Raw genomic sequence first — 24,522 nt, forward strand, 5'->3', positions numbered from 1 at the left:
AGCTTTCATGTGTGAGACACTTATACACACATACGCCTAAAATATAATTTACAGATGCAGTAGGAAATTTGTTCATGGTTTTGTCAATAAAAATGTTGGTAAATGAATTTTAAAATGCAGTAGATCTGTATACAGTTGTTCAGTGCTTTATGTTGTTAGGACAATAAATTTTGTAAGAACTGGAAAATTGTGTTTTACATGTGATGCTTTTTACCATTTTTACAAAGCGACAAGTACAAAGGAAAATAAATAATTTAGAAGTACATTTTTACATTCAGCTGTATTCACCACATATTATTTAATGAGTACACACAATAATACATGCACAAACAGCTGTTTTTTATATGTATATTGTTCTGCCTTGTATATTTGACAGGGACTAAGCCTAAATTCAAAACCAAAATTCTGGTCTAGACAAGTGCACGGTTGTCCGTTCCCTTTTTTTAAAAATTATTTTTGATTCGTTTTTAGATGAAAAAATTTGGTTTAAAGTCAGTCGTGAAATGCAACCAAATTGCAAGGACAACAGAAATTCAAATTATTAGCTGAGGAAAATATTATTATTATTATTATTCTAGCTACATTTTGGAGTGAGGGGGGTGCCCTGCAATGTACAATGATGATGGTCTATAGTGCCAATATCGATACACTGAGTACAATGACAATAAAGGGCATTCTGATTATGCAGTTTAAAATTATTATAGTTTATATAAAATGTCAAGACATTGGTCGAACTTCAATTTTAAAAAGTTTGTATGCATGACTGTGAGTGTCAATGGTTGTATTTTATACGTGCTCTGTGAGTGGCTGGCATTCAGTTCAAGGCCGCTTAAACTCAACAAATTAAAACCAAACGCTGTTTTTTATATTTATTTATTTATTTATTTATTCATCGATGTTAATAGAGTAGTTTTCCTGTAAAAATAAAAACTAAATAAAATGCAATTCAAAATACTGTGCATGGAAAGACTGTAACGTACGCTGTTCTCCTCTAGGTGGAGACAAAGACTTTGTAATGTAGTCATCGTGTTTTAGTCTGAGAGCGTGTGCGTCTTTGTTTTTTTTTTGTTGTTGTTTGTTTTGTTTTGTTTTTTCTATTGTCAACCTTTCAATTTTGTACTTCACATTTTTTTCTTGTCCTAGTGATTGTATAACGTATTTCTTTGAGGGCAAGACTTCTTTACTTTTATTAGATTCAGCTGGCACATCTGACGGCCAATTTGTTCAAATGTTTGACGTTCAAAGTAAAACCATAGCAGACAAAAAAAGGTGGAGACGACCAGACAACAAAGAAAGCAGGTAAAAGTCTTCGATAAAAAAAGTGACATAGACCTATAAACAATAGTTAAGGAAACAAACAGGAAACGAGAAACAACAAACCTGAGCCCGTTAATTAGCATAACTGAAGCCAACACACTGGAATCCGAATGTAAATTGCTTACGTACTTGAATGAGGAAATGCTTGTGTCCACATTTTTCTACCATGTTGCTTGACATATGTACTGCACAATGCAATACCAAATCACGTGATGGAGGGCAATTAGGCTCTTTATTGTTTTCTTTAAAACCACACTGAGAAAAATAACTCATCTACATTTGCAGTGAACGGGCATTGGGTTTGAATCTCGAATCCCCCCCAAGTCGGTTATATCTCCTAAGATGCTGTCACTATGATATGCTTCATATTTGTTTACACGTTGTTCTGTTTTGTGTAGGCCATGACGTCACCTCACAACGTAGCACAGACTAGGATGACAAGGTAAATCTATTGGGGGCGGGATCAGTCAGTGAATGACGCTTCAGGTTTTCATGTTTGGCCCTCTGAGAGGTTAATGTGACTTCTCCCTTCATCCTTAAGGCCAGGATAACTTTACAGAATCCCATCCCGTTCTATGTAGTGTGGCATTTTTTGAAGTGGGGCAAGTTTAAAAGGGATGTCTGCTCATATTTTATTTAGTGTCCCCAAGCAGTTGTTAGAATGTGTGCAGATGGATTCTTCCAGAAGCTGCATGCCACACCTGTTTTACTGTGAGAGCTCTGTATAACACCGACTTCAGTATGTAACTCACTGAAATGCATGAGGAAGTAAGTGAGAAACACCTCTGAACTAATTACTAAGTAGTTAATTGGCTAATTTGGAAAGAACCCTTAATTCCTCCCGATTTTAATTATTTGGCAGAGCAAGACATTTTAACTTCTTGCAGTAGCTTAATGACCATATTTTCTCCTTTTGCCTTATAGATTACCAAACCTCTGAATTATCAATTACTTAGAAGGTTGCAACAATGTGCTCTTCTTTTACAACTGGTCTATTGTCAAGAGACATGTTATCTTTGTAGACATTAGCATTTAGAGAATCTGACCATGCGCACAAAACCCCTTTGCACTGTGTCTCAGGAATTCTACAGTATTCTGTGAAGTTGTCTGACCTCTCGGGTGGGTCAGAGCGGGACTGCATGACTCACATTTAAGTGTGACACTGTATTAAGACTTAGCATGTTGAGAAGCAAACGGGTTGAGTCATCGTCATGTAACCAGTCTGAACTGCTGGTGAATTTTCTCCATGACTTCACTTTGGACAGATTATTAGGTACATATACTGATAATCGCATACATTACTTTATCAAGAGTCCTTTTTATTGGGTTGTTTTTTTTGTTTGTTTGCTTTTTCACAAAAGATGGTTAATTAAAATAGGTGAATTCATTTTTAATTAATATAAATTTTTTGTATTGATTTACAGTATCTCGTTGACTAATTAGTTCAGACTAGTTGATGTATTGCAATATTTAAAGGAATAGGTAATTAAATTTTTTTGTATTAAATAATTGTTTTGGGAATGTAATCAAAGTCATATGAAATAAAGCTCAAAATAAACAATGTACTGTTATTTTATCATTAAAATGGATGGTTGGATGGATATTTTACATATCGTCGACGTTTTAAAATGACAACTTTACTGAAAGTAAAAACACCAGCCTGTTCTAGTTCCCAGGCACCGCTTCATTGAAGTTGTATTATACATTATAGTGCACAGTCACGTCAGCAAAATGCAACCTAATAAACGCATTCAATCAGTAATTTAACACTAGCATTGATTAAAATATTGCAAACACGAAGTCAGCGTAATATGCTACATTAGATGCATTGACGTTATATCACATTTGTACACTTGAACGTGCAATGTCATCCACCCATTTTCTTGTCATTCCAGACAGACTGTTGAAGTTCAGAACACCTGTATCAAAATCCACCTTATTTTGTAAACAAAGTTTCATCTCGTGCCACATTCCAAATTCTCTCTCTAAGTCGATTGGACACTCTGCCAAAAGACGTTAGCGCAGGTATGGCCTCTGGAAAACACGATTCCGTATGAGAGTTGTACTGGATGAAGTCAGCATCCTGCAGCGTCCGCGCCTCTTGTAGACTTTTTACTGAAAGTGCGCCGAAAAAGCAAGCGATGAAAGGATAGCCAACTGTAGAAATGTAGAAACCCCGCAGCTATATGTGGCAAGCTGCCACCACAATTATTAGTGTCTGCCGAGTTGTTCTGTATTAATGCTGCTTCGCCGCTTTCTCTGCAGACTGATCTTTGCCCCTGTCACATCTTCAAACCAGCTGTTGTGAAGCGGCATCTGCAAGTCAGAGCTGTTCTTTGCGTGACGACTGTTGCTTTTAAAATGACATGTTAAGAAAAAAAAAATCACTCTTGGCAAAGGCAAGTTTATTTGTACAGCACCATTCAAACACGGGGGGAAAAAAATGGTTTGCAAAGGCATGAGCATGTTAAAATCACAAACTAAAATTGAAGATGGCAAAAACATGAAGAAAGGCGAGGAGAATACTGTTTCGTTTTCTTTGCTTCTGGTTATGGAAACCATCGGTTAGCCTGCACCTGATGACCTGCAGGTTCTGGAAGTCACACAGGGAATGACAAAGTCTTGAATATATTTAGCTCCAAGACCATTCTGAGCTTTGCAGAACCAGTGTAAAAAAAAAAATAAAAAAAAATTGAGACCCGTCCGGTGCGGTTCCGTTTCCTGGTCTCTTTAAGTACAGACACCCGGAATCTTCTTCTTGCATGCACCCCCTGCTGCGCAATGAAACCCATTTGCACTGACCCGTACTGTATATGATCTGAAGGCTGATTGAAAATCTAATCACCCACAGGATTGAGTGAGCGTGAGCGCGCTCATTAAAGTGTGACTCATTCGACATTAATGGATGTCATGAGCAAACTCCTTGGTTTGTGCGAACACGCACACACCAGCCTCCTAATTCATATCATGTCTGAGGGGAAACGAGTGTTTCCAGTGATAGTGTGTTTTGTTATCTGTGTTTGGGTGTTGCATCATCACCCCGAAGGATGAGTATATGTCAGGAGTGATCATTTATGATAAGCGCTTGGAGGGCTCCGTTGAACGGATGACTTTGCAATAAGACCTAGAGCATAATGTGTGTGTTCTCGTCTTTATCTTGGTGCCGCACCACCCATGGCATCCCACCTCGATTGTGTGGATTTTCTTTTGGGAGGGGCTCCTTTTCTTCTCTTGTGTGTTTTGTGGATGACAGTGTGTCTGATGGGAAAGTCAAGTTTCTCATCTCCATATAAATGGCTTCAGGGACACGAGATGGTTGCTGTCCAAACGTGTATTTGAATGTGTGTTGTTTCCTATTCCGGGAGGGGTCCACTTTTATACAGTGCAATCACTCATAAAACCAAAACATTATCATGAAGCCTGCGCCTGTGTTGCGCTTGAGATGTTTTGCACATGAGTAGAAGTTCACAGTGTGATCCTGCCCACTCCCCGTACGGGTTTGACAAAACTATTCATCGGTCTGGCAATTGTTCAAACAATGGATGGCTTTCTTTTCTGTTCAGGTTGTCCCTCATCAGTCCTAACAAATACCGTACATACATACATACCCATCCCCACCCTCGAGCTCAGACAAGAATGTCGGGCTTGCGGAGAACGTACGTTCTCTTTCTAAGACAGTCATTGTCGATTTCAGACCTGCTGTTAATGAAATCCATAATTCATTTTGTATAAATTACACTCACCATCCACTTCATCGGCACACCTGAGCTATGTACTTAGATCCCACACAAGCCCATTCTTGCTTTTGCAAAAAAAAAAAAAATGGTTAGTTTTGATTGATGCTGTCAGATGGGTATGCACGTTTTTTTTTTTTAACTCTTGAGGCTAATGTAAAACTGCACTGCACTTGTTTTACCTTCATTTAGGTATACCAAAGGGTCAAAATGCCCAGAAAAGTCACCTTAATAATTATCAAAGGACACATGCAAACAACTCAAATCATGCAACTAACTAATTTAGTAGACGGCCTACCACTGTATTTATGTTCTGTACAAGCAATTAAAAATAAAAATGCCCATGACATGTACCCTTTAAGCCGCTTGACAAATTGTATTATTAAATTGATAGAAGAAGATGCCATTCAATATCTGTGAAGTCATTTTCTGCCTGAGCTGTCAAAACAATTTATCATGTTGCTACTGTAAATGATACATTCCCAAGACGATGTCGGAAAACATCCGATTCCAACATATGAACATACTTTTTTTTTCCCCTTTCAATTCGTTTTAATAGATTCTCTGTGTTTGCATCACTCGGCCTCTGATGCCAATCGCAGTTCCTTCCTTCTTCATATTCTCCATCTTTCTAAAACGACAAAAGTTTCTGTTCTCTCCCAAATTCTTATCTATTGATTTCTACATCTCAATCACTGCCTTCTCTCGACTCCCTGCCGCTTCCTCGTGCGGCCTTAATCATTTTTAATCTGGATTAGGAACCCAGAAGTATTTCTAGAGTGTTTCATCTTGCATCTCTGGGTTATTTTCCTCTCCGACTGGTAGTTAGCTGTATCGTCAAGATTCCTTGGTGAGGAAATGAGCCGTGGTCTTCTCACAGAGACACAAATCTGTGTTGTGCTTGTGTCTGTGCGCGCTTACTCATCCCTATATTTTGCAACAAACACAATAATCTTTCCATTTTATCTCCCTCTTGTTCCCAAAACATGCAAATCCAGGCTCGCGTAAAGCAGACATACCCGATCAAGTCAGAGTGGATTTTTAAAACAGCAAAAAGACTTAGGAGAAGGTGGTGAAGCCTTTTATGCAACTTGCACAACTTCCCTCAATTATTTCTTTTTTTTTTTGGGCTTGTTGAAAGTATCTCACTAAAATGTGGTTCCCACCCATGTCCAATATGCATCATACCTGATATTGGCAGAACTAGAATGAGATTGTGGATTAACACCGCAGCCTTATTTAAGACTTTCCTGACAGGGCTGAACGTGAAAAAGATGTGCAGATCAACTTCTTAGATATTTAATCCGTCCCTGCTTGTTCTGCCTTGAGGCATGCATGCGCTTTGGATCCAAGTACAACGCGCAGTCTTTCGTAGCTGCTCAGAGGAAGTCATCCGTGATTTAAGAGCCATAGTCAATGTGGAAGGATTGAGGTCACCTGACTGTAAAGTCTAAAACTATTTTTGCCGAGAACTCATCGGAAGAACGGTTTCGGAAATGAGGTCGAAAATCATAAATAAAACATAACAATGTCTGAATTTTCTTTTAAGCAAATAAATCAAATTGCCTCACATTGTGGCTGTGCAGATGGTAAAGTCATGTGTAGAAATGCTTGTTCATGGTAATGTTCAATAATATTACACATTATGGCGCATTGCTTGTTCTGTTAACCTGCTTGGAATTGATATAAAAATCTTTTGAACTCCTCACTAATATTCTTTCTCCCCCTGCTAATCTGTGTGTTGATTTTCCTCTTGTCATAAATACTGTAGAATAATTTTAAAAAATTATGTGGTGAAGGCACCTTGGACTCTTGGTCCATCCACTGGCAGCACCTGTATTTATTTGCTCGAGGGGGGAAAAAAGTGCCGCATCTGTTTGAGATGTGAAAATGTCTCAGTCATTAAATAGCAGCCATTTCATTCCTGTCTCCAATGCGTTTATTTGTCCTGAAAACAAAGACAGTGCAAACCACCACTTTCAAACTTGAGTGCCAATAGGCACGCTGTTGCTACGAAAACCTTGAATATAAATAGTAAAAAGAAAGAAAACTGTCCATAACTTGAATTCTTAAGTCACTAAATGTACATCATGTCAAAAACAGTACGTAATAACAATTGTAGAGTAACAGAGCATTCTGTAAAACAGAATATCTACCTTCAACATACTTTAAATGTAAAGTGCACAATGAGTGTCAACTGGAAAATAGCCTTATAGTCACCCTAACAAATGCACATATTGTACCTACAATGATGTTAGATCTGAAATATTGTCATATTGTGACTATAAATAGACTACAAAATATGTACACATACAAAAAAAAAATATTAGCTGATTCTGTGAGATTCTAGTTAAAAAAAATAAACTATACAGTCACAGTTACTAATGGTCCAACCGGGCTGTGAGCACATTTCCATATAATAGTATACCTAAAAAAAAAAAAAAAAAAGAAAGCGACCCACTGGTTTTGATATTGCACCCGTCAGCACGTTATTTTAAACTTTAATCCAGATGTGTATTTAGATTAAACAGTGGAAAGGTTGGTCGCTATATTTGTTAGCAAAAAACACGCCAACTTCACGCTCACATTATAATATTGTTCGGATGTTTAAAATTGAGTAACGTGGAATAACAAACATCTTTACTCACTGAATGTCTTTCGCTTCGTATGGTTTACATCAGTATCGGAATTCTCCCTAACAGGAGCGCGAAAAAACTGTAAATGTGATTTGTAAAGGGCCAATGAACGACGGCGGCCCAACAAAATATTTTTTACTTGTATTTGTTTTTTTTAAGTATGCAGGGACAGCGCAGTTGCTCATAAACATGACAGATTATAGCCAATGGCTAATTTGCATCTGTTGTCCCTGTATTTTCAATTTACGGCAAAGACACGAAGAGGCCTACAGTGCAATTTTTTTTTCTGTTGTTGTTTGTTACAGAGCCCCAAATCCCCGTCGCACCCTTGCTACCACAACGTTATAATACATACAAGAGATTCAAACTCCAAAAGAATGGTGGCTAAAGACTTGTAGTTATATCGAAGATAACTATGGTTTGTCTATTGCCCCTCACAGGAAGTAGATCATGACCTTATTATAGGATGCAAAACTGTAAATTTGAGATGCGCTAACAACAAGAACACCCCGCCACCCTAATCCCAGGTCTCATAACATGTACATGACACAATAAAAATTTAAATTAAACCAGCACTTTTTATTTAAGGTCATGATCAAACTTAACATGATACGTTTTTCAAATTGTGTTATTTGCGAATGTGTTTGTGATATTGCAATACGAGAGAGTGAAAATAAGTTCAAAGACCGCAGCAAATGCAAGTCTGGGAACAAAACAATACTCTTGTTAATGCTGTGTTGTTGCTTCTGGAGCAATTGAAAATGACTCTTAGGTGTGTCGTCTTCTTGCTGAACTGTCTGGCTTAACCAGTCAGACAGTGTGAGGGAAAAGCATGTCAACTGACAGACCATCTGGAAGTTTATCTCGTTACTAAACTGTCAGTTAGTATTCCCTTGTGGTCAAATAACGATGGAGCAAAGTTCAGAAGTGTCCCTTGTTTAAACATTCTTTTGTAACTGAACACTTTAATTGCGCTTAGGTATGAATATGACGATGAATCGTGTCTATATGTGCCTATCTACCTGTCTTAGGTGTACCTTGGTACTTGTCCAAAGTCTGCAGAGATGCATTCCGATTAGTTGCAGACTCATCGCAACAGGTGTGCCTCCGCCTCATTTTAATTGATCATGGTAGCTGTTTTTGTGTTGTGAAATACTAATGTTGAGTTGCTAATCACTAGGACATAAATATAATGAAACAGTGGTATGATTTTAGTTTGATTGAGGGCCAGTCTGATTGACAACAGCCAATCACTGGCTTCCTGAAAATAATTTTAGGTAAGCAGGCATAAACGCGACAAATTTGCACGCTAAAGTCCTGTGCATTTTCATCAAGTGAATCTCCAAGTTTTTTGGGGTTTTTTTCCGGGTGTGTGGCATTGTGTAATGTGGCAAGACATGTCTGTTGAATATTCGCATATTTGTACAAAACGAGAGCCCAGCACACTGTAGACTGGCACTTAAGGCAGCAGTCTAAAAACATAAGTGTAAATAAAAAAATTAAAAAAAAAAGCTGTAGGAGGCATCCTCACTAATCGCTTCACTTTGCCACATCCAACATGGCTGCAGAGTCAATATATTCAAGATGGGGTCTATGTATATGTATATATGTTTTGTAAATGTCTGTTGCCAGCTCTTGGATGTGGCAAAAGGCACCATTCAGTATTGACTGGGAGCTGCAGTGCTATGTGAAAATCCTTATATATAAAGCAAAGTAAGTGCTCTCTGTTGGCTATTAATAATAATTGACCCACCCAGCTCCCTCCACACAATGATGACGTGACATATCTCCTTTTAGTTATGCTCTGTTGATCCATACTACACAGGCCATACATATGTGCATGAAGTAATCCTGTCCAATCCGAATGGAATTTGACCGTAAAGAAATATCTCCTATGATGCAAAATCACGCCCACTACAAAAAAAATAGATAGATGAAAATTAAACCTGCACAATCTAATTCAGACCAAGACTTACAGGCCCTGTATCCTACAAATTCCTCTTGATTGATCCTTTAGCCATGTTAAAATACAACGGTAAGACCTTGTCCAAAACACCCCCAGAGTGGTATTTTCCTCCATTCACTCATCTCTTCGCATTCCTGCTCATTCTCTGAGCACCAGCTGCACCCAATCCAAGAAAACGAATGGGTCCTCAATCTTATACTACTTGCTTCTTACTTACTAACTTACTTACTTCAACTATCTTTGGGACGCCGAACAAGCGTATCTGGGTAAGAGACGCTCTGAGCGGATTCCCCGTCCGAGGCGCCGGCGACTCCATTACTATTTACCGTTTATCGGTGCACAGCAGCATATATATGAATTCATATCTACGTCCGTGGCAGCAGCCACCTTTAGGATGACATCATGAAAGGGGTGTGGCAGCCACAGGGGGAGAGGCGGGGTTTTAGTGAGCCAGGCATCATATTTCGGATCCAGAAAAACACCTACCAAATAACTCGTATTTCAAAACTAATTTGGTTGCCATTGTTCCAAAGGTATATATAATCAGAATATAATAATTTAATGTGTATAGTTAAGTATGGAAAGCTTAAAATAGCATGATCCAGACTCTTAAAAAACAGTGCTTCTCAAATAGTGGGGCGGGCTCCCCTGGTGGGGCGCAGTGCGATCCTGACCTTGGGGAACATGCTTTTTTTCCCACCATACGACAATAAAATGTAATTGCACATCCACTCCAGTAGTTAGCAGTGGCGCTTTCATTGCCCATTGTGTGCAGCGAGTATTAACTCTAGGTTTGTTTTGCAACGAGAATCCTATTAATTATAGTTGCGACGGAGAGTGGGTGGTGGAGGGGGGCGGTAATTATTTTCTTCTTGCTGTGGGAGGCGAAACAGAAAATTATTGAGAAGCACTGCTTTAAACAATGCCTTTATGAAGATAATGTTTTGGTTGTTTTCATTGACGGTCACACAGGTATTCACTTATTAATATTTGTATTCTTTTGGTTGTAGTTTTTAGTGTCGTAGAACTGCTCTTAGTCTCGTTGTACATTCATACCTTCTGACTAGCAACCTCTCTGGCAGACCCATCTCTGTTCTCGGCGTTACTGGATCCCGTTGCCCTCTGAGTTCGCGGCTTTCTCATGAGAGCTTGAGTTGGCGTCTCCTTTTCTTTCTCAAAAGTCTTTTGTTTTGATTCCTCTTTCCCCTTGGAATCTCGATTTAATGTCTTTTTGATTCCACTGTCTTTACTTTTCACGTCCTCTGTATCCCTCATGTGTGCGGTCTTCTCAAGGCCCTGGGTTTCTTTGCTTGAGGTATGCTTGTTTTTGTTGTCAAACAACGTAACATATGCGCTATAATCTTTGAATATAGGACTGTTGGCACCCTGTTGAGATGTATTTTTTGGAGCGTCATCAGGATTCAGATTTTCTACTGTTCTGTGTCCGGAGTATGTTGCTCTTTTAAACGCATGCTCCTTGTTTGGCGAGCTGCTGCATTCAACATACTCCTCTGAGGTTGTGGAGCGATTGGAGTCATTTCTTGAGCGATACCCGTCATTGATGTCTGACGTAGGGGTTCGAAAGTCTGGAGTGAGTGCAGGTGAGTCCGGGGTACGTGGAGGGAAATCATTCGAAGTGCGTCTGATAGACGTGGTTGACCGTAATTGTCTGTCTGCTGATTGGACGGCTTTTTCTGGCATGTGAGAGAGTTCTTTTGGGGCTCTTCTGGTGTTCTTCTTTGCTGAATTTGTCGTATTATCAGAACGTTGTGCTGATGTGACATCCATTCCGTCTTTGGACGGATCATTCATCGCAGCTTGAATCCGCTCCCACATAGTCAACGGGGAACTTTGACCGTAAGATATTCTTTGCGGCTTGTTTTCTTTTACATGGTAAGTTTTGATTTCCGATTCTTTTTCATTCGGGTTTTTGGGAGATTTGGGATCAGTGGGCTTTCTCGATGTACCCTTGCTTCCAGTCTCTACAAGGTCTTCCTGTGGCTTTGAGCTTCTATCGCTGTCTGTTGGCCTCGTAGTTTTTATGTCATCTGGATTATCTTCTTGACTATTCACGCTGTCTCTATTTGGTGTTAAAGTCGCAAAGGCATCTGACTGGCTGTGTCTGTTTGCCAAGGCCCCTGGACTTCCTCCCCTTCCATCATATAGTCCAACTGATTTTTTATTCTGTGTGTCTGCAGAGGTTTGTTTCTGTTTATGCTGTTGATTATTCTGGAAGGAGTCCCTCTTTCTGTCATCTGTCTGCATTCCAGTTTTTCTGTTGCTATTTTCATGGAATTTAGAGGCAGTTTGTTGCTTGTTTTCTGTAGTGGACTCGTGAATGGCTGCTTTATCTGTGGTCAAGCTGTTCAACGTCTTAAGAGTGCTATTATTTGGTGTGCTCAGACCATTACTGATGTTCCTGTCTTTGGTAACTGGGTGGATGGTGTGAGGTTTCAAAGTTTGATTATTTGAGCTTGAAAAGGTGGAAGAAGAGAGGTGGGAGGTATCAAGAGTGTGACTTTCAGGTGGACCTTTGAAGGTGCTACATGGCTGTGTATGATTAGCTTGCATGAGATGTGATGATGTTTTAGTTTCTATGTGTTCTGCTCCCGCGTTTGAGTCGCCGGTAGAGGCTTGTCTAGCAGGAGATGAACTAGTCCCAATTTTTGGTGCTATTCTCGTGTTTTGATCCGAGGGCTGCTCTTTATTACTGGTACTTCGATTCATGTTGTTGGACAGGTGTGACATGCGTTTTGTGGCCTTATCTTCATTTTGACTGGTTAATGAGACTGAGTGAATGCTGTCCTCAAATCTGGATGAAACTGGGTGTGTGTCAATTTTCTCAACTTTTGTACTGGTGGAATCCATGTACAACCTGTCATATAGAGACTCTCTTGCTTTGATCCGATCGTGTGATGGTGCAGGATTTGTCTTCTCTTCGATTTTAGAATGTCTCTCTCTCGGTTTTGCAACCTCTGGCACGTTTTCGTTGGGCACAGGCAAAGGATTTTTGAACCGAATGGCTTGACTGGTTTCAAACCTCTCAGAGCGCTGCAGATGCACTTGAGTTGGTTTGCTCGTATCCATGATGTTTATAAAACCGATTACATCACTTGGGGGGTCAGGTTCGGGCCAGGTGGGCAAGTAAGGGATCAAGTTTGCCTTTTCTAGATTGATAAGTCCCGGATGGATGCAATCGTCTTCTTGCACAGGTTCTCTACTTCCTCTTCCTCGCTTTCGCTTCTTAGTATCTGGAACCTCTGGTGTCTGGGACTCTTTGGGACTCTCTTGGTCTGCAGAGGTTGTACTAGCACTTTCTCCCGTAAGTAAGGCATACTTGGGGTTGTACAATTTCCTTGATATATTAGCAGAAGGAAGGACAACGGGGGCTATCTGTGGGAGGGGCTCACGCTCAGGTTCAGGGTCTATGGAGATTTGGTGGAGATCAACAAATATTGAGCTTGTGTACAGGTGGCGAAAGAGATGGTCAAAGGCCTCCACTGCCTGGCCTGTAACCACGGTGACAAGATTTTTGTCCAGTCGTGAGGACATCCAGGTGAAACTGTAGATCATTCAGAAAACACAAATTTATAAATGAGGAAAAAAAACACCTGACGTCTTGTTAACAAAAACTAAAACTGACCCAGAGAAGTACACTGACCTGAAAGAGCCGGACACAGCTTTGTCTCCATCGATGAACATGAATCTGTGTCCCAGGCGACCTTTCACCTTGGTGCAAGAACGAGTGTAGAACTCTGTTCCCGCTGTGCAGCGTACCCGAAGATGCTATATATAAAGTATGAACACACACACGCACATGTGTTTACATGTATAAATTAATGATCATGTGCTGCATGTTAGTAAATCAAGGACTGTTTGAAGTTCTTGTAAATTGAAAATAAAATGTCTTAAAAATTTGTCACATGACAGAAAGAACCAAAAATAAATCATACAGTACAGTATATAAAATGACACTCCATCACGTATTCATTTAAACGTACAAGTTGACCAGTCGCGACTACACTGCATTCTTTCTTTCTTTTTTAAGTCTTTCGACTTTAATTTCTCGCCACGCGTATATAGTATTCGTTCTAAATGATCTTGACCAATTTGTATAATTCAAAAGATGCATTGCAATACATTACGCAACAATTATCATTTGGGTTAGTGACTTTAAGGACTATGCTCAATTCTTTACAAACCACTAAATATCACAATCAATTACTCCTTCATGCTTGGCGATTGGAATGCTTGGAGATTCTTTTGGAGGCCCGGAGTATCTTGAAAGCAGACTTTGGGACGGCTGCCTTTAAAGCCAATATATTGAATTTAAAGGCGTAGGACAGCTCAAGCCTGGCTTTGATATCCTCTCTCCGAATGACATGAATTAATGAGTCATGTCTTACAAATTCCCCTTTCCTCCCCTTATGATCACATCATCTGTTCCCCTTTGTGCAACCCATTGAGTGATTAGCAAGATCAGCAAGTTTCATTTTTAGCCTTTGACCGTCAAAGAATACCATTATTTACAAGATAATCCCATTGCAGTTAAAACTGAGAATTGATTGGCTTTATAAATGTAAGTATTAGTCACAGACAGACAAAAATTCCAAGGCAAGCTCGAGCTGAGCTGCTCCCTAATCCAGAGTGCCAAAAGCTTCTCCTCTTCCAGTTTATGCGGTCATCATGTTGTCACACTTCTTTTTCCCTCCTTCAACCAGTCATGGCAATATGACAGAATGGATCGATTTAGCACGATTACTATTTCTGGTCCTAATTGCCTCTTATTCGTGAAGACATCCCATGTGCCAGATCATGCCCACTGAGATGCCATGTGGAGAGATGTCAGTTAAGGGCCTGTCAGAAAGAGACTTTGATTGCTCCTAACAATGGCTCGGCACCACTGAGAAGTTCAGTCTCAACGGTGGCCTCAGGGATGAGCATGCTGATGCCCAACAGTGTGCCAGAAAGTGCCTGCAAACGTGTTGCATATCGGATCGGATCTATCCCTGTAAAGTACAAAAATCCAGCGATTGAAACTCTGTTATCACGTATAACGAGCTTATGTTACTCTTGCTCAGTTAAACTCTCCAAGTGTGTTTTTTTTTTTCTTTTTTTAAAATTCCATAGGCTTATATCTATGCATCATATACATATACATCAAAGAGTAGAAATGTCACTTTCGGAGCGACAAAATCAATACATGCACCTCTGCCCCATTAGCTCGACGAGTACAATACATTACTACTCATCTTCATCTGTTACATGGTGAGCATGCAATTTAATGTCTTGACGTATTACTATTTATGTGTTGTTTACTTCATTTTACACTTGCACTATAAGAAATGTAATGTTAAAAGTGTAATACATTAATTTTTAATGCAAAGTCATTTCAGCAATCCTACTTCTCTGCTCCCCAAATGTTGTTAAACTGTGGTTCCTTTTTTTTTTTTCAAAATTCCACATGTGGAGTATGACAGATACCCTCGTCAAAATGATACTTAAAAAAAGCCTGGAGCGTTTTAATTTACTTGTAATTTTATTTACAAAAAAAGCATTCCACTATATATGTGAACAAATTGGACGTAGCTCAAATTCTGGCTGTGTTGCCGTTTATTTATGCTCAATGAGGCTCATTATGTTCATTTATGTGTTGTAAACTAACAGAAGGATCATAATGTGCACACTTTGAGCAAACTAATGCTAAACGAACTTGGTGAACGCAGATGTCACAAGATTAATAGGTCAGAAAAACGGCTAATTTGGCAAACCTGAAGAGCCGAGCTTCACTTGTCAAGTAAAGCCAGGATGCCACATGAGACTTGCATTTTCTGCAGTTTTTCTGATAATCCCAAAGCAGATGGTACAAAGAGTGTCAGGCTGCCTTTGTGTTTTCCTTTCAAGGCACAAACTGGGAAAGGGGAGTTTGAGCGAGTGTGTACGTGTTTTTTTTTTTTCTTTTTTAATTCATGCACTTGATCTTATTCATTTGCACATTTCTTCCTCATACTGTAAATCACATAGCCTATTTTCAATCCAAACACCCCTTAAAATGACAAGATGATTAGTAACTAAGCGAACTGAAGTGATATTTGCCCGAAAAAGTTGTTCGTAAACCGATTTGTGATCGGAGGCGTTTGTGAGCCGTGAATGACAATGACGCCAAGAGTTGGAAAAAAAAAAAGTCACTAACTTCTTTTAACATTTGCGTGATAATAAATGTTGAAAGAAAATTTGCCCGAGGCGCAATTGCGATGAAACTTTTATGACAGCTTGCTCAGTCGTCATCAAAGTTCAGAGAGGTTATAGAGAGTTTTATTGCTTTGATATTAACATTACAATGGTTATTAATAATATTCTTTCTACACAATAAGGTTAACTCTGTCACTGCCGTCTGTTTCCGAAGCACAAGTCTCTTATGATGCCAGTTTTAGAGCATTTTTACTGATCTTTCAATTTCCATTTTTCAAGACATTCAAGAATAGTGTCCTCTGTGACAATATAAGCACCAAACCTCAGAAAGAAAGAGTTGCGCTCATCATTCACCTGGAGAGAAAAAAAGTTTGTTTCTTGCTTTTTTCATTCTTTAGGTATAAGCAGTAGAACAATTTTTGGTTTCACCAAAAACACCGGCTTCTGACCCAAAAGCAGAGAAAATTTTCTTTTTGTGAAATGAAACATGTCAAGCAGAACAGTGACTTTGGTGCTAATATGTTATGCTTTTGTGATGCTTTAAACCACAGGTGTCAAACTCAAGGCCCGGGGGCCAGATCTGGCCCGCGACCTGATTTTATGTGGCCCGCAAAGGGGAAATCATGTGTGTCAACTTCCTGTCTCTAACACATTTATTTCACTTTTAACAACATTGAGATCTGAGATATTGTTGTTAATTTGTTAGCAGTACTCCCCCTTTAAAATCAATTGTTGAACAAACAATTACTTCCTGGCTTCTGATTTCAAAACTCGCTAACCCATCAGTTTGTTTCGGTACGCGGTAACGTCATAACGGCCCTCTGTGGGAAACCATAAGTATGATCTGGCCCATCCACAAAAATGAGTTTGACACCGCTGCTTTAAACTCTAAACAAGAAAAACGAAATTAAAAAATGTCATTTATAATCGTGAGTGACGCTGATTGCTGTCTGACTTACATGGCATTCTTTGTTGACTCGGTGAGCCGCATCATATTTTCTTAGATCACGACACTTTCGACAAACTACAGCAATACATACTCGGTTTATAATAATAATAATATACTATCGAGTTAGTCTTATTTGGTTAAATGTTTTCACAGCGTCAGTATTGTCACCGTTTTTTTTTTTTTAATTTCCAATTGTTTGACTCTTTAAACGATACATACCTTAAGATGTCCTGCGTGCATGTTCGCCCGCTGACACATCGACAGAAAATGAGGTAATGATGTGCTTTCCAACAAGATGTAGATAGAAACCTTTCTCCTAAAACCAGCATCGATCAAATCTCTGAAGATGTCAACATCGGTGAAGACATCCATTACAACTGCAATGACCTGAAGAAACACACATGGTAAAATTAGATTAGTGTAAATGATCACCATCCGCATTCAGCGCAACATAGTTTGTACAACGTTTAAAACAAATGGGTTTCCAGTGGTTCCACAGGTTTTAGTTCTTGTTTAACTAAAGCCAGTGAAAACACCAATTAAAGATTTTGTCTATGCACTCATAGCTCGCTGTCGACGACATCTTTATTTGCCGTCACTTCTTAAAACGCCTGAAGGGTGTTCCGGGCATGCTGCGTTATCGCATATTGTGACGGTTAGTCACAATCTTCTAAAATGCAATCTCGTGCAAATATTCCGCACGGCATGAAGGCATAGTAGGTGTAAGGAGATTCGTTTAGTCCTTTGGATGGACGCATACATGTGTTGTGGACAGGTGGAACTCGTTTTATGGTACCAGTATCCAATGTTTTCAGTTTACATGCGATGAAGTAGTTTTCATAACATAACATGTACATAACCGTATTTATTGTATTGCTTTTTATTAATGGCCTGTAAGTGTTTTTTATATCAATACAAATTTCCTATGAGATTCACTATAATTCGGTATTCTGTACTGCGCGATAGTCGCTAGCGCAATCTGACTTCTATAAAAATTAATCGTAAACTGAGGACCGCCTGGACAGTCAAATATTTAACATGCATCCAAGGTCTGACTTGCCATTTACTGTGAAAATGACTTGAAAAATGTCATTTGACAAGCTTGCGTCAGAAACGTGGGGTGTAACGCTACATGTATTCACATTCGGTACGCCGATGTAGCATGCCGGGTTCCTACATGAAATGGACTTTGCTTAACATTAGAAATCAGTGCCAAGTTCTGAGTGACATTTTGTGGTCATGTTTGGTGCAATGTATTTAATTAATTTTTGTACAGTTGTCTTGTTCATCCTCAATTTCTTAATAAGTTGTTCTGATTCAGAAATGCACTTTGAACATGTAATTGTGTTGAAATTTTCCTAAAAGAAAAGGTTGCAAAAGCTAAGAACCACTGCTTTAGATAACACTGATTAATCGTGTTGCACTTTACACTGTCTCACTGAGTTACTTAAGTCTGGACTCTGACCTAAAACTGACAGCAGCCGACAGCAATAGGACTGCTTCATATTTTGTATTGGAAATGAAAGTAAGTCCAATTAAAATAGTAGGACCCTGTTGGAACTGCATTTTATTTGGGCTGTTTCACTTGTTTGGTGTATCCATGGCGGTAAAGCCAGAGCTCATCACGTCCAAGATCAGACCACTTTTTTTTATTTATTTATTTAGTGAGAGGAAGGATTTTCAAGAATATATGAGCCATAACGTCAGAATAAGGCCTTTACCATTTTAGGCATGGTTGGCTTTCTGTTAGATCCAAGATAGCCGGTTAATGGTAACGTTTTTGCAACTCTATCAGCTGCAATTTGAAACTGCCGACTTTAAAAAAATGGCTGAGGAAGTTTACATCAAGTTCCCTGACAGCTCTATTTGGTTCAATGTTTCACTGACGATCATCAAACGTTCAAGAATGATTCTGACACAACACATTCAGTTTGGAGGGTGTCAACAAATGTTCAACGAGACATTATTACTTGAAATGATCCAGGAGGGTGGTGTTATAGACAGAGGTGGCAAACGTAATTACACTCTATATTTAAGCGAAAGTACAGATACTTGTGTAAAAGTATGAGATGTCCTGATTCAACTTTTGTACTAAAAAAAAATACAGTACTGAAATACAGTAAGTAAAAAGGAGGCTTTTTTACAATCAATGATATAAAATTTGACTTTCTGTTTTGGCTCAATAAAAAAAATCCTTAAAATGTCCTGCTGTCCCTGTTTTGCCACCACAAAGAATCACAAGATCGCAATCAATCAAGATCTCAGCTGCGGTTAGCTTCGCCTCGCTGTTTTTTTTTTTTTTTTTTGTCGTGCTTCCTTTGGACAAGTAAGGAGTAGAAATGTCAACTTTGTTTTGTGGCTTTCAAATGTTAGTAAGTAAATAAAAGGTCGTTCGAAATATCCTTTAAAACCTGCTTAAGTACAGTCATGAAGAAGTATTGTATTGTATTGTATTCCTTTAGCTTGTACCAGCTTCACCCATGGACCTCACAGTAGATTATTATAAAACTTCCCTTTTAAACGTTAAGTTAAACAATGGCGCCGTGCTGCTTTGCAAAGACAACACTCATGTTAAGTGTATGCAAATGTAGGAAACTGACAAGATGACGGTTGGTTTTCGCACCTTTTGCGCCTGGGCGATCATCCTTCTGACAATCTCCTTAATGTGCGTCTGACCCTCCAGCGGCGGTTGCGTGTACACGGAGGTGCGCGTCACCCCACGGTATGCATCCGTTTGCGGCCAGCCTAAGTCCATCTGCGGGATGGACATGTCCGACAAGTCCGGCCAGTAGTGCATCGACAGCGGGGGCTCGTTTTCTTCTGCATCCTCCGGGAAGAGGTCCGAGCCGGGGTCATAAGGCTCCAGCTTCTTAGTGAGACTTTCCTGCTCTACGTCCGAAAGGAAGCTCCGCATTTGGCGATCTTCCACAAACTTGAGGAACGGTTCACGACCTTCGCGGAGCAAAACCTCCAGGGCGAGCCTCTGGTCCTCGCTGTAAAAGAAATCCGGCTTGGACTCGTTTGTCCGCGGGTTCACGTGGTTATCGTCCAGGCACTGAATTTGAGACAGAGCCATTATGAAACTCAATATATCAAGATCAAGAATAAAACGCAAGCTTCCAACAAGTCGACTTTAGTGAACTCCTGAATACTCCTGCCTGCGTGAAAAGTTGTCGTTTGAATAACAGTGGAGCAGATTAACTGCGGAATTGTTTAAAAACACAACTTCTAACGCTGTAATGTAATCATAAAGAACTGCCATGTTACATTAAAAGCTTCCCATTGCCTGGAGAGTCATCATGATGAGGAGGACTCAGCCCGGCCGGCCGGCGTTCGAGCGCGTGAGTGACGCCTCTTCTGAGGCACCGCCCAACAGGTGTGATGCTGGCAGCGAAACAGACACACCTTTAGTCACGTGACCCGCAGCGATTTGCAGCACTGGGTGTGCGCTCTCTGGGGGAAAAGATTGTATTATAGGAGGAACTGAGTAACAAACAAAGGCACCCATCCCCTTTAAAACATGCATTAAATCATTAGTGGCCACGCTGAAAGCCACCAGCAGAAACCTGGGGCACTGTTCTACCTGTTTTGCCAAAGAATTATCCTTACTGCGCGAGCATGGGAACGTCTGTGACTTCAAAAAGGAGCCAAAAGCAGCACATTGTCATATGGTCCAGCAAACAGCATTTGGAAATATTTTAGCGGGGTTACGTGGTGTTATATTTATTTATTAATTCATTATTTTAACATTTGTTTAAGGCAACTGAGAACAGATTCTCATTTGCAACGTCAACCCGGCAGCAGACTGCAGAGTAAAGCAAAGGAAAAGCCAGTTCAAATACATAAGTAACATACTACATTTAAGGGGGAAGTCAAGTCAATAATGTTCTTTACAATAATATGTTAATGCGCCCCTCTACAGTCTAAAACGGCATACTGATAAATATTGTAACTGATGCATATCAATTAAGCAGTAACATCCACCCTTTGTTATCCATCGCTGGGGGTGGCCAGTTTGCCAATTGCTGATGGCTGGGAAAAAAAGTTGAGCGATATCAACAATCGCACAGTGTGTGAGTTTCTGCCACAAGATTTCACGAGTGGCTGAGTCACAGCCACAATTCAAAATTGCTGTTGATCGAAGTGTCGCCGTCACGAATTAGAGGAGGGCAAGACCGAAGACAGAAAGACCGGATGAAAAAAAAAAGTCGTGTCAAAAAGTGAATTATTTAAAAAATGAAGCGGTAAGGGCAGGAAATAGAGAGGAAGGGAATTTAGAAAGGCAGGAGGTTTTGAAAAAAAAAAACCCAAAACAAAACAGGAAGTGCTCTATGGCCGTCAAAGTGTCAAACAGGAAGGTGTAAACATCAATGCATGGCTGCCTCCTCACACTTGACAAATGATTAGCGCACATTCATCAGTGCACATTCTTGCTCTTGTCCAGTTCAGCCTGCGTAAGTGGAGAAGCAATTGGCATGGTAATTTTGATTTTGAGGAGTTCACGTTTGATGTCAATAAATCCAAACTATTGTTGAGAACGCTTTTTTACTTTCACTGGTTGGAGTGGACAAAAGTAGTAATGTGCATTTGCAATTTGGTGGCGATCGGTCACCGTTTTAGACAAGAGAAATGACAATTCCAGCAATATTAGCTCGATTGCCTTCTTGCTGCGACATAGACGCTAAAACCGGCAAAAAATAACAAGCCGAGCTCCAAAAAGGGGTGTGCCAATTCGTCGTAAATCTACCAAAAAAAAAAAATTAAATCACTACAAAGTCTTTTAGCGGGGAGTATTTTAATACTGATGTCATTTTTACATGCAAACCTATTATATGTGTGTTTAAATTTCTGAAGTAAATTTAAAGTAAATTCCATTTAACAAATTTAATTTCAATACAAAACTAACAAAAATATATGATTCATTGTACTCTCTTGTTGCCAGACTCAAGTGAAGCTACGGTGGTCCCTGAAGGGACAAAAAATGTCCATTTAATTAAACTGTGTTGAATCCTGAATAAAAGTTGCATTTCAGCTGTCACCTTTGTAGTCTGTAGTTAGCAATAACAATGCTCACCACTTTTTTGAGGTTTGCAATTGTTTTGTGAGTAGGTAGATATAGGTAAACAATTGTTTGCCTCGGGCACTGGCAACCCGCGCATTATGCCACAACTGGCAACATGTTTGAGCTTCTAATTAAACCCCACTAAGCAATGAAAGAGAACAAAACAAGCCATTACAAGTTGAAAATGTGGCTGGTTTTTTTTTCATTGGATTTGAACAACGTTGGAGTATGTCCAAAAGAGTCAAGACCAACGCAGCTGACTTGATTATCACATGATGATCTGCTTTGGTTCTTTATGCTATTAAATGTCATAAGACAGCGAGGAGCGGTACAATCAGTGGTCACTATGACTTCTTTTAACAATACAGTTTTTGTTTGTTCGTTTCTGCACAAAATTTGCATTATACAATTTCATCATTACGCTCGACACACATACGTTGTGCCGCCTTGAAGCGCCAGTAGGCCTAAAAAAAGAAGGTCAAAGAAAACCTGAGGGGGCTGAGCTGACGCCGTCGCTTGATTCCTTATTTTTTGTAGTTGTGTATTTTACCACTGTAAGTTTTTTTTTTATAGAACAATAAAAAGGTGTATTTTTACACCTTTCATTTCCAACAAAGAGTTAGATCAAGTTGGACAATATTGAAAAGATTCTAGCACACAATGAAAATGTTGCCAGAGTGAAATGTTTTTTTTTCTCGCTTTCATCGGTTCTCATAGTTCATGGAAGCGATCGTATAAAAAAAAGAAATAGCGCTAAGCTGCTGATCTCCTCTTTGATTTATTGTTTTAACGCTTGAAGTATTTAGAGGACCGCTGAAAAGCAAGCTGTGTGCTGCCTGCAGGTATTATTCCTGCCATGAGACCGCTCACGGCTGCAAGTCAGTCCGACTGGTTAAACACTTTTTTTTTTGGTTCTTGGCTTCGCATCCCAGGAATCACCGGTGACTTCTCAGCTTCTCCACTTTCCTGTGTCCCGCCTCTCACTTCGTTACTGTCACTTGCATGCCTGCGGTTGGTCTATTGCTTCCCCTCCCTGCATTCCCTTCTTTTTTACTTCCCCTCCACATTAGTTTCTCTTTCGTGGCACTTTGTGTGCTTTTACATTCTGACATATTTCATGGGTTTGTCTGTGTGATGTCAGCGACAAAGTACTATACTCCGTCTCCCGTCTGGTGTATGACACAAATATGACACACAGAGCATTTCTCACCTCTCATGCTTTGAAGTGACTCTGCTTTTTTTTTTTTTCTTTGAAACGTAAATAAAATAGCAGCTTTTTTAGTAACTCCTTTTGACTACTAAATGAATCCAAATGAATGTCAGGGACATTTGAAGGATATCATGGTTATAATGTGCAGTCAGTAAAAAACAAACACAAAAAAAAAGTATAAGACAGAAAATTAATTTATCTGAAGTGAAGCAGCTGAAGGGAATTTCCGCATGCGACACAATTTCCAACTCCAGTTGAAAACTGACAACCCGGTGAGAGAAACCGTATCACATTCTTCACATAGCCCGAGTCAACTGACAGCTGTGTTATCATTCAAAATCGCAGGCGTTGTGCTTGTGTGTGTGTGTCTGAATCTGTTTGTATGTGCGACCTTAAAACATCAGCTGACTCAGAGAATTACAGAAATTTGAAGTGAAAACATACACCTTTCACTGCTCCAGCTGAGCCCATGGCACCCTAGCTAAACGAAAAACACTCCTTTACAGCCACCATCACTACCAAGAATTCTTTAAAGGGGACGTCGACCCCCCCAAAAATCTTTGCAATAAAATATTACCATGTACCTTAACTTGTCTAAACGTGACATTCGGATTAATTGCTTAATTGCGTTTATAGAATATGACCCATTTAGCCATCTCAGGGGGCGGCCATTTTGTCACTTCTGTCACCTGAAAATGACATCACAGTTGCTCAGGGCGTTGGCAACGACCAATCATGGCTTACCTGTTATCTGAAGCTGAGCCATGACTGGTCGTTAGCCCTGAACATATGTGATGTCATTTTCAGTCGACAGCAAGTGGCAAAATGGCCGCCAACCTGAGATGTACAAAACTCTACAAAACTTAACTCATATTCCACAAACACAATATTAGTCAAAAAGCAACTTGTCTTACTGTCTTTGGATTTATCAGAGAGACTATAAGAGCTATTGATAGTACATCATGTATTCAGTGTTGAAGCAGTGTTACTTCCACCTGGTCTTCTCAGCATTTCCCTGCCCCTCTTGTATCACAGCCAATCCGACTGCTTCATTTCTTTGGTCCCAGGTCTTCCACAGCTACATCAGTGAAAGCGTATAACGTTGCCAGTCGTCTTTCATCGTATTACGTTGTTCAGCTGTAAATGTGCAGACACACAAGTCATCAGAAGACTTTACGGAGCTGTTTTAAAAACAGCCTTTGATGTGATTTGTATCCTCTAATGACATGACTTCCTTCTCCCACTTGAAAGCATTGAGTCAAATAAGTTTGACCTGTCATTTTAGACACGGAATACGCGTATCAATAATTGGGTCTACATCGGTTTCATCTTGCTCGGTCTGTTGGTCTTCTCCAGTACACCGCACAATAACAGCATCTTCTTTCTGTATTTATTCCCATCACATATGGGGTGTCTCGTAAAAAACAAAACAAACAAAAAAAATGTTAGAAATCAG

General features: G+C 39.7%; 1 protein-coding gene across 1 annotated transcript; it reads right to left on the bottom strand.

Moving 5' to 3' along the window:
* Positions 1 to 9,191: 9,191 nt before the first annotated feature.
* Positions 9,192 to 20,119, bottom strand: LOC148322934 (uncharacterized). The gene is made up of 4 exons (XM_088317216.1): positions 19,418 to 20,119; positions 17,014 to 17,181; positions 13,315 to 13,439; positions 9,192 to 13,215 (listed from the first exon to the last, which is right to left on the bottom strand). The coding sequence occupies exons 1-4, from the start codon at positions 19,868 to 19,870 to the stop codon at positions 10,704 to 10,706; spliced, it is 3,258 nt and encodes a 1,085-aa protein (XP_088173342.1). The 5' UTR covers positions 19,871 to 20,119; the 3' UTR covers positions 9,192 to 10,703.
* Between the last annotated feature and the right edge of the window lie 4,403 nt (positions 20,120 to 24,522).

Source organism: Idiotropiscis lumnitzeri, chromosome 15 (assembly GCF_059441095.1).
Source record: "Idiotropiscis lumnitzeri isolate Australia: NSW breed Sydney's pygmy pipehorse chromosome 15, RoL_Ilum_1.0, whole genome shotgun sequence".
NCBI lineage: Eukaryota > Metazoa > Chordata > Actinopteri > Syngnathiformes > Syngnathidae > Idiotropiscis > Idiotropiscis lumnitzeri.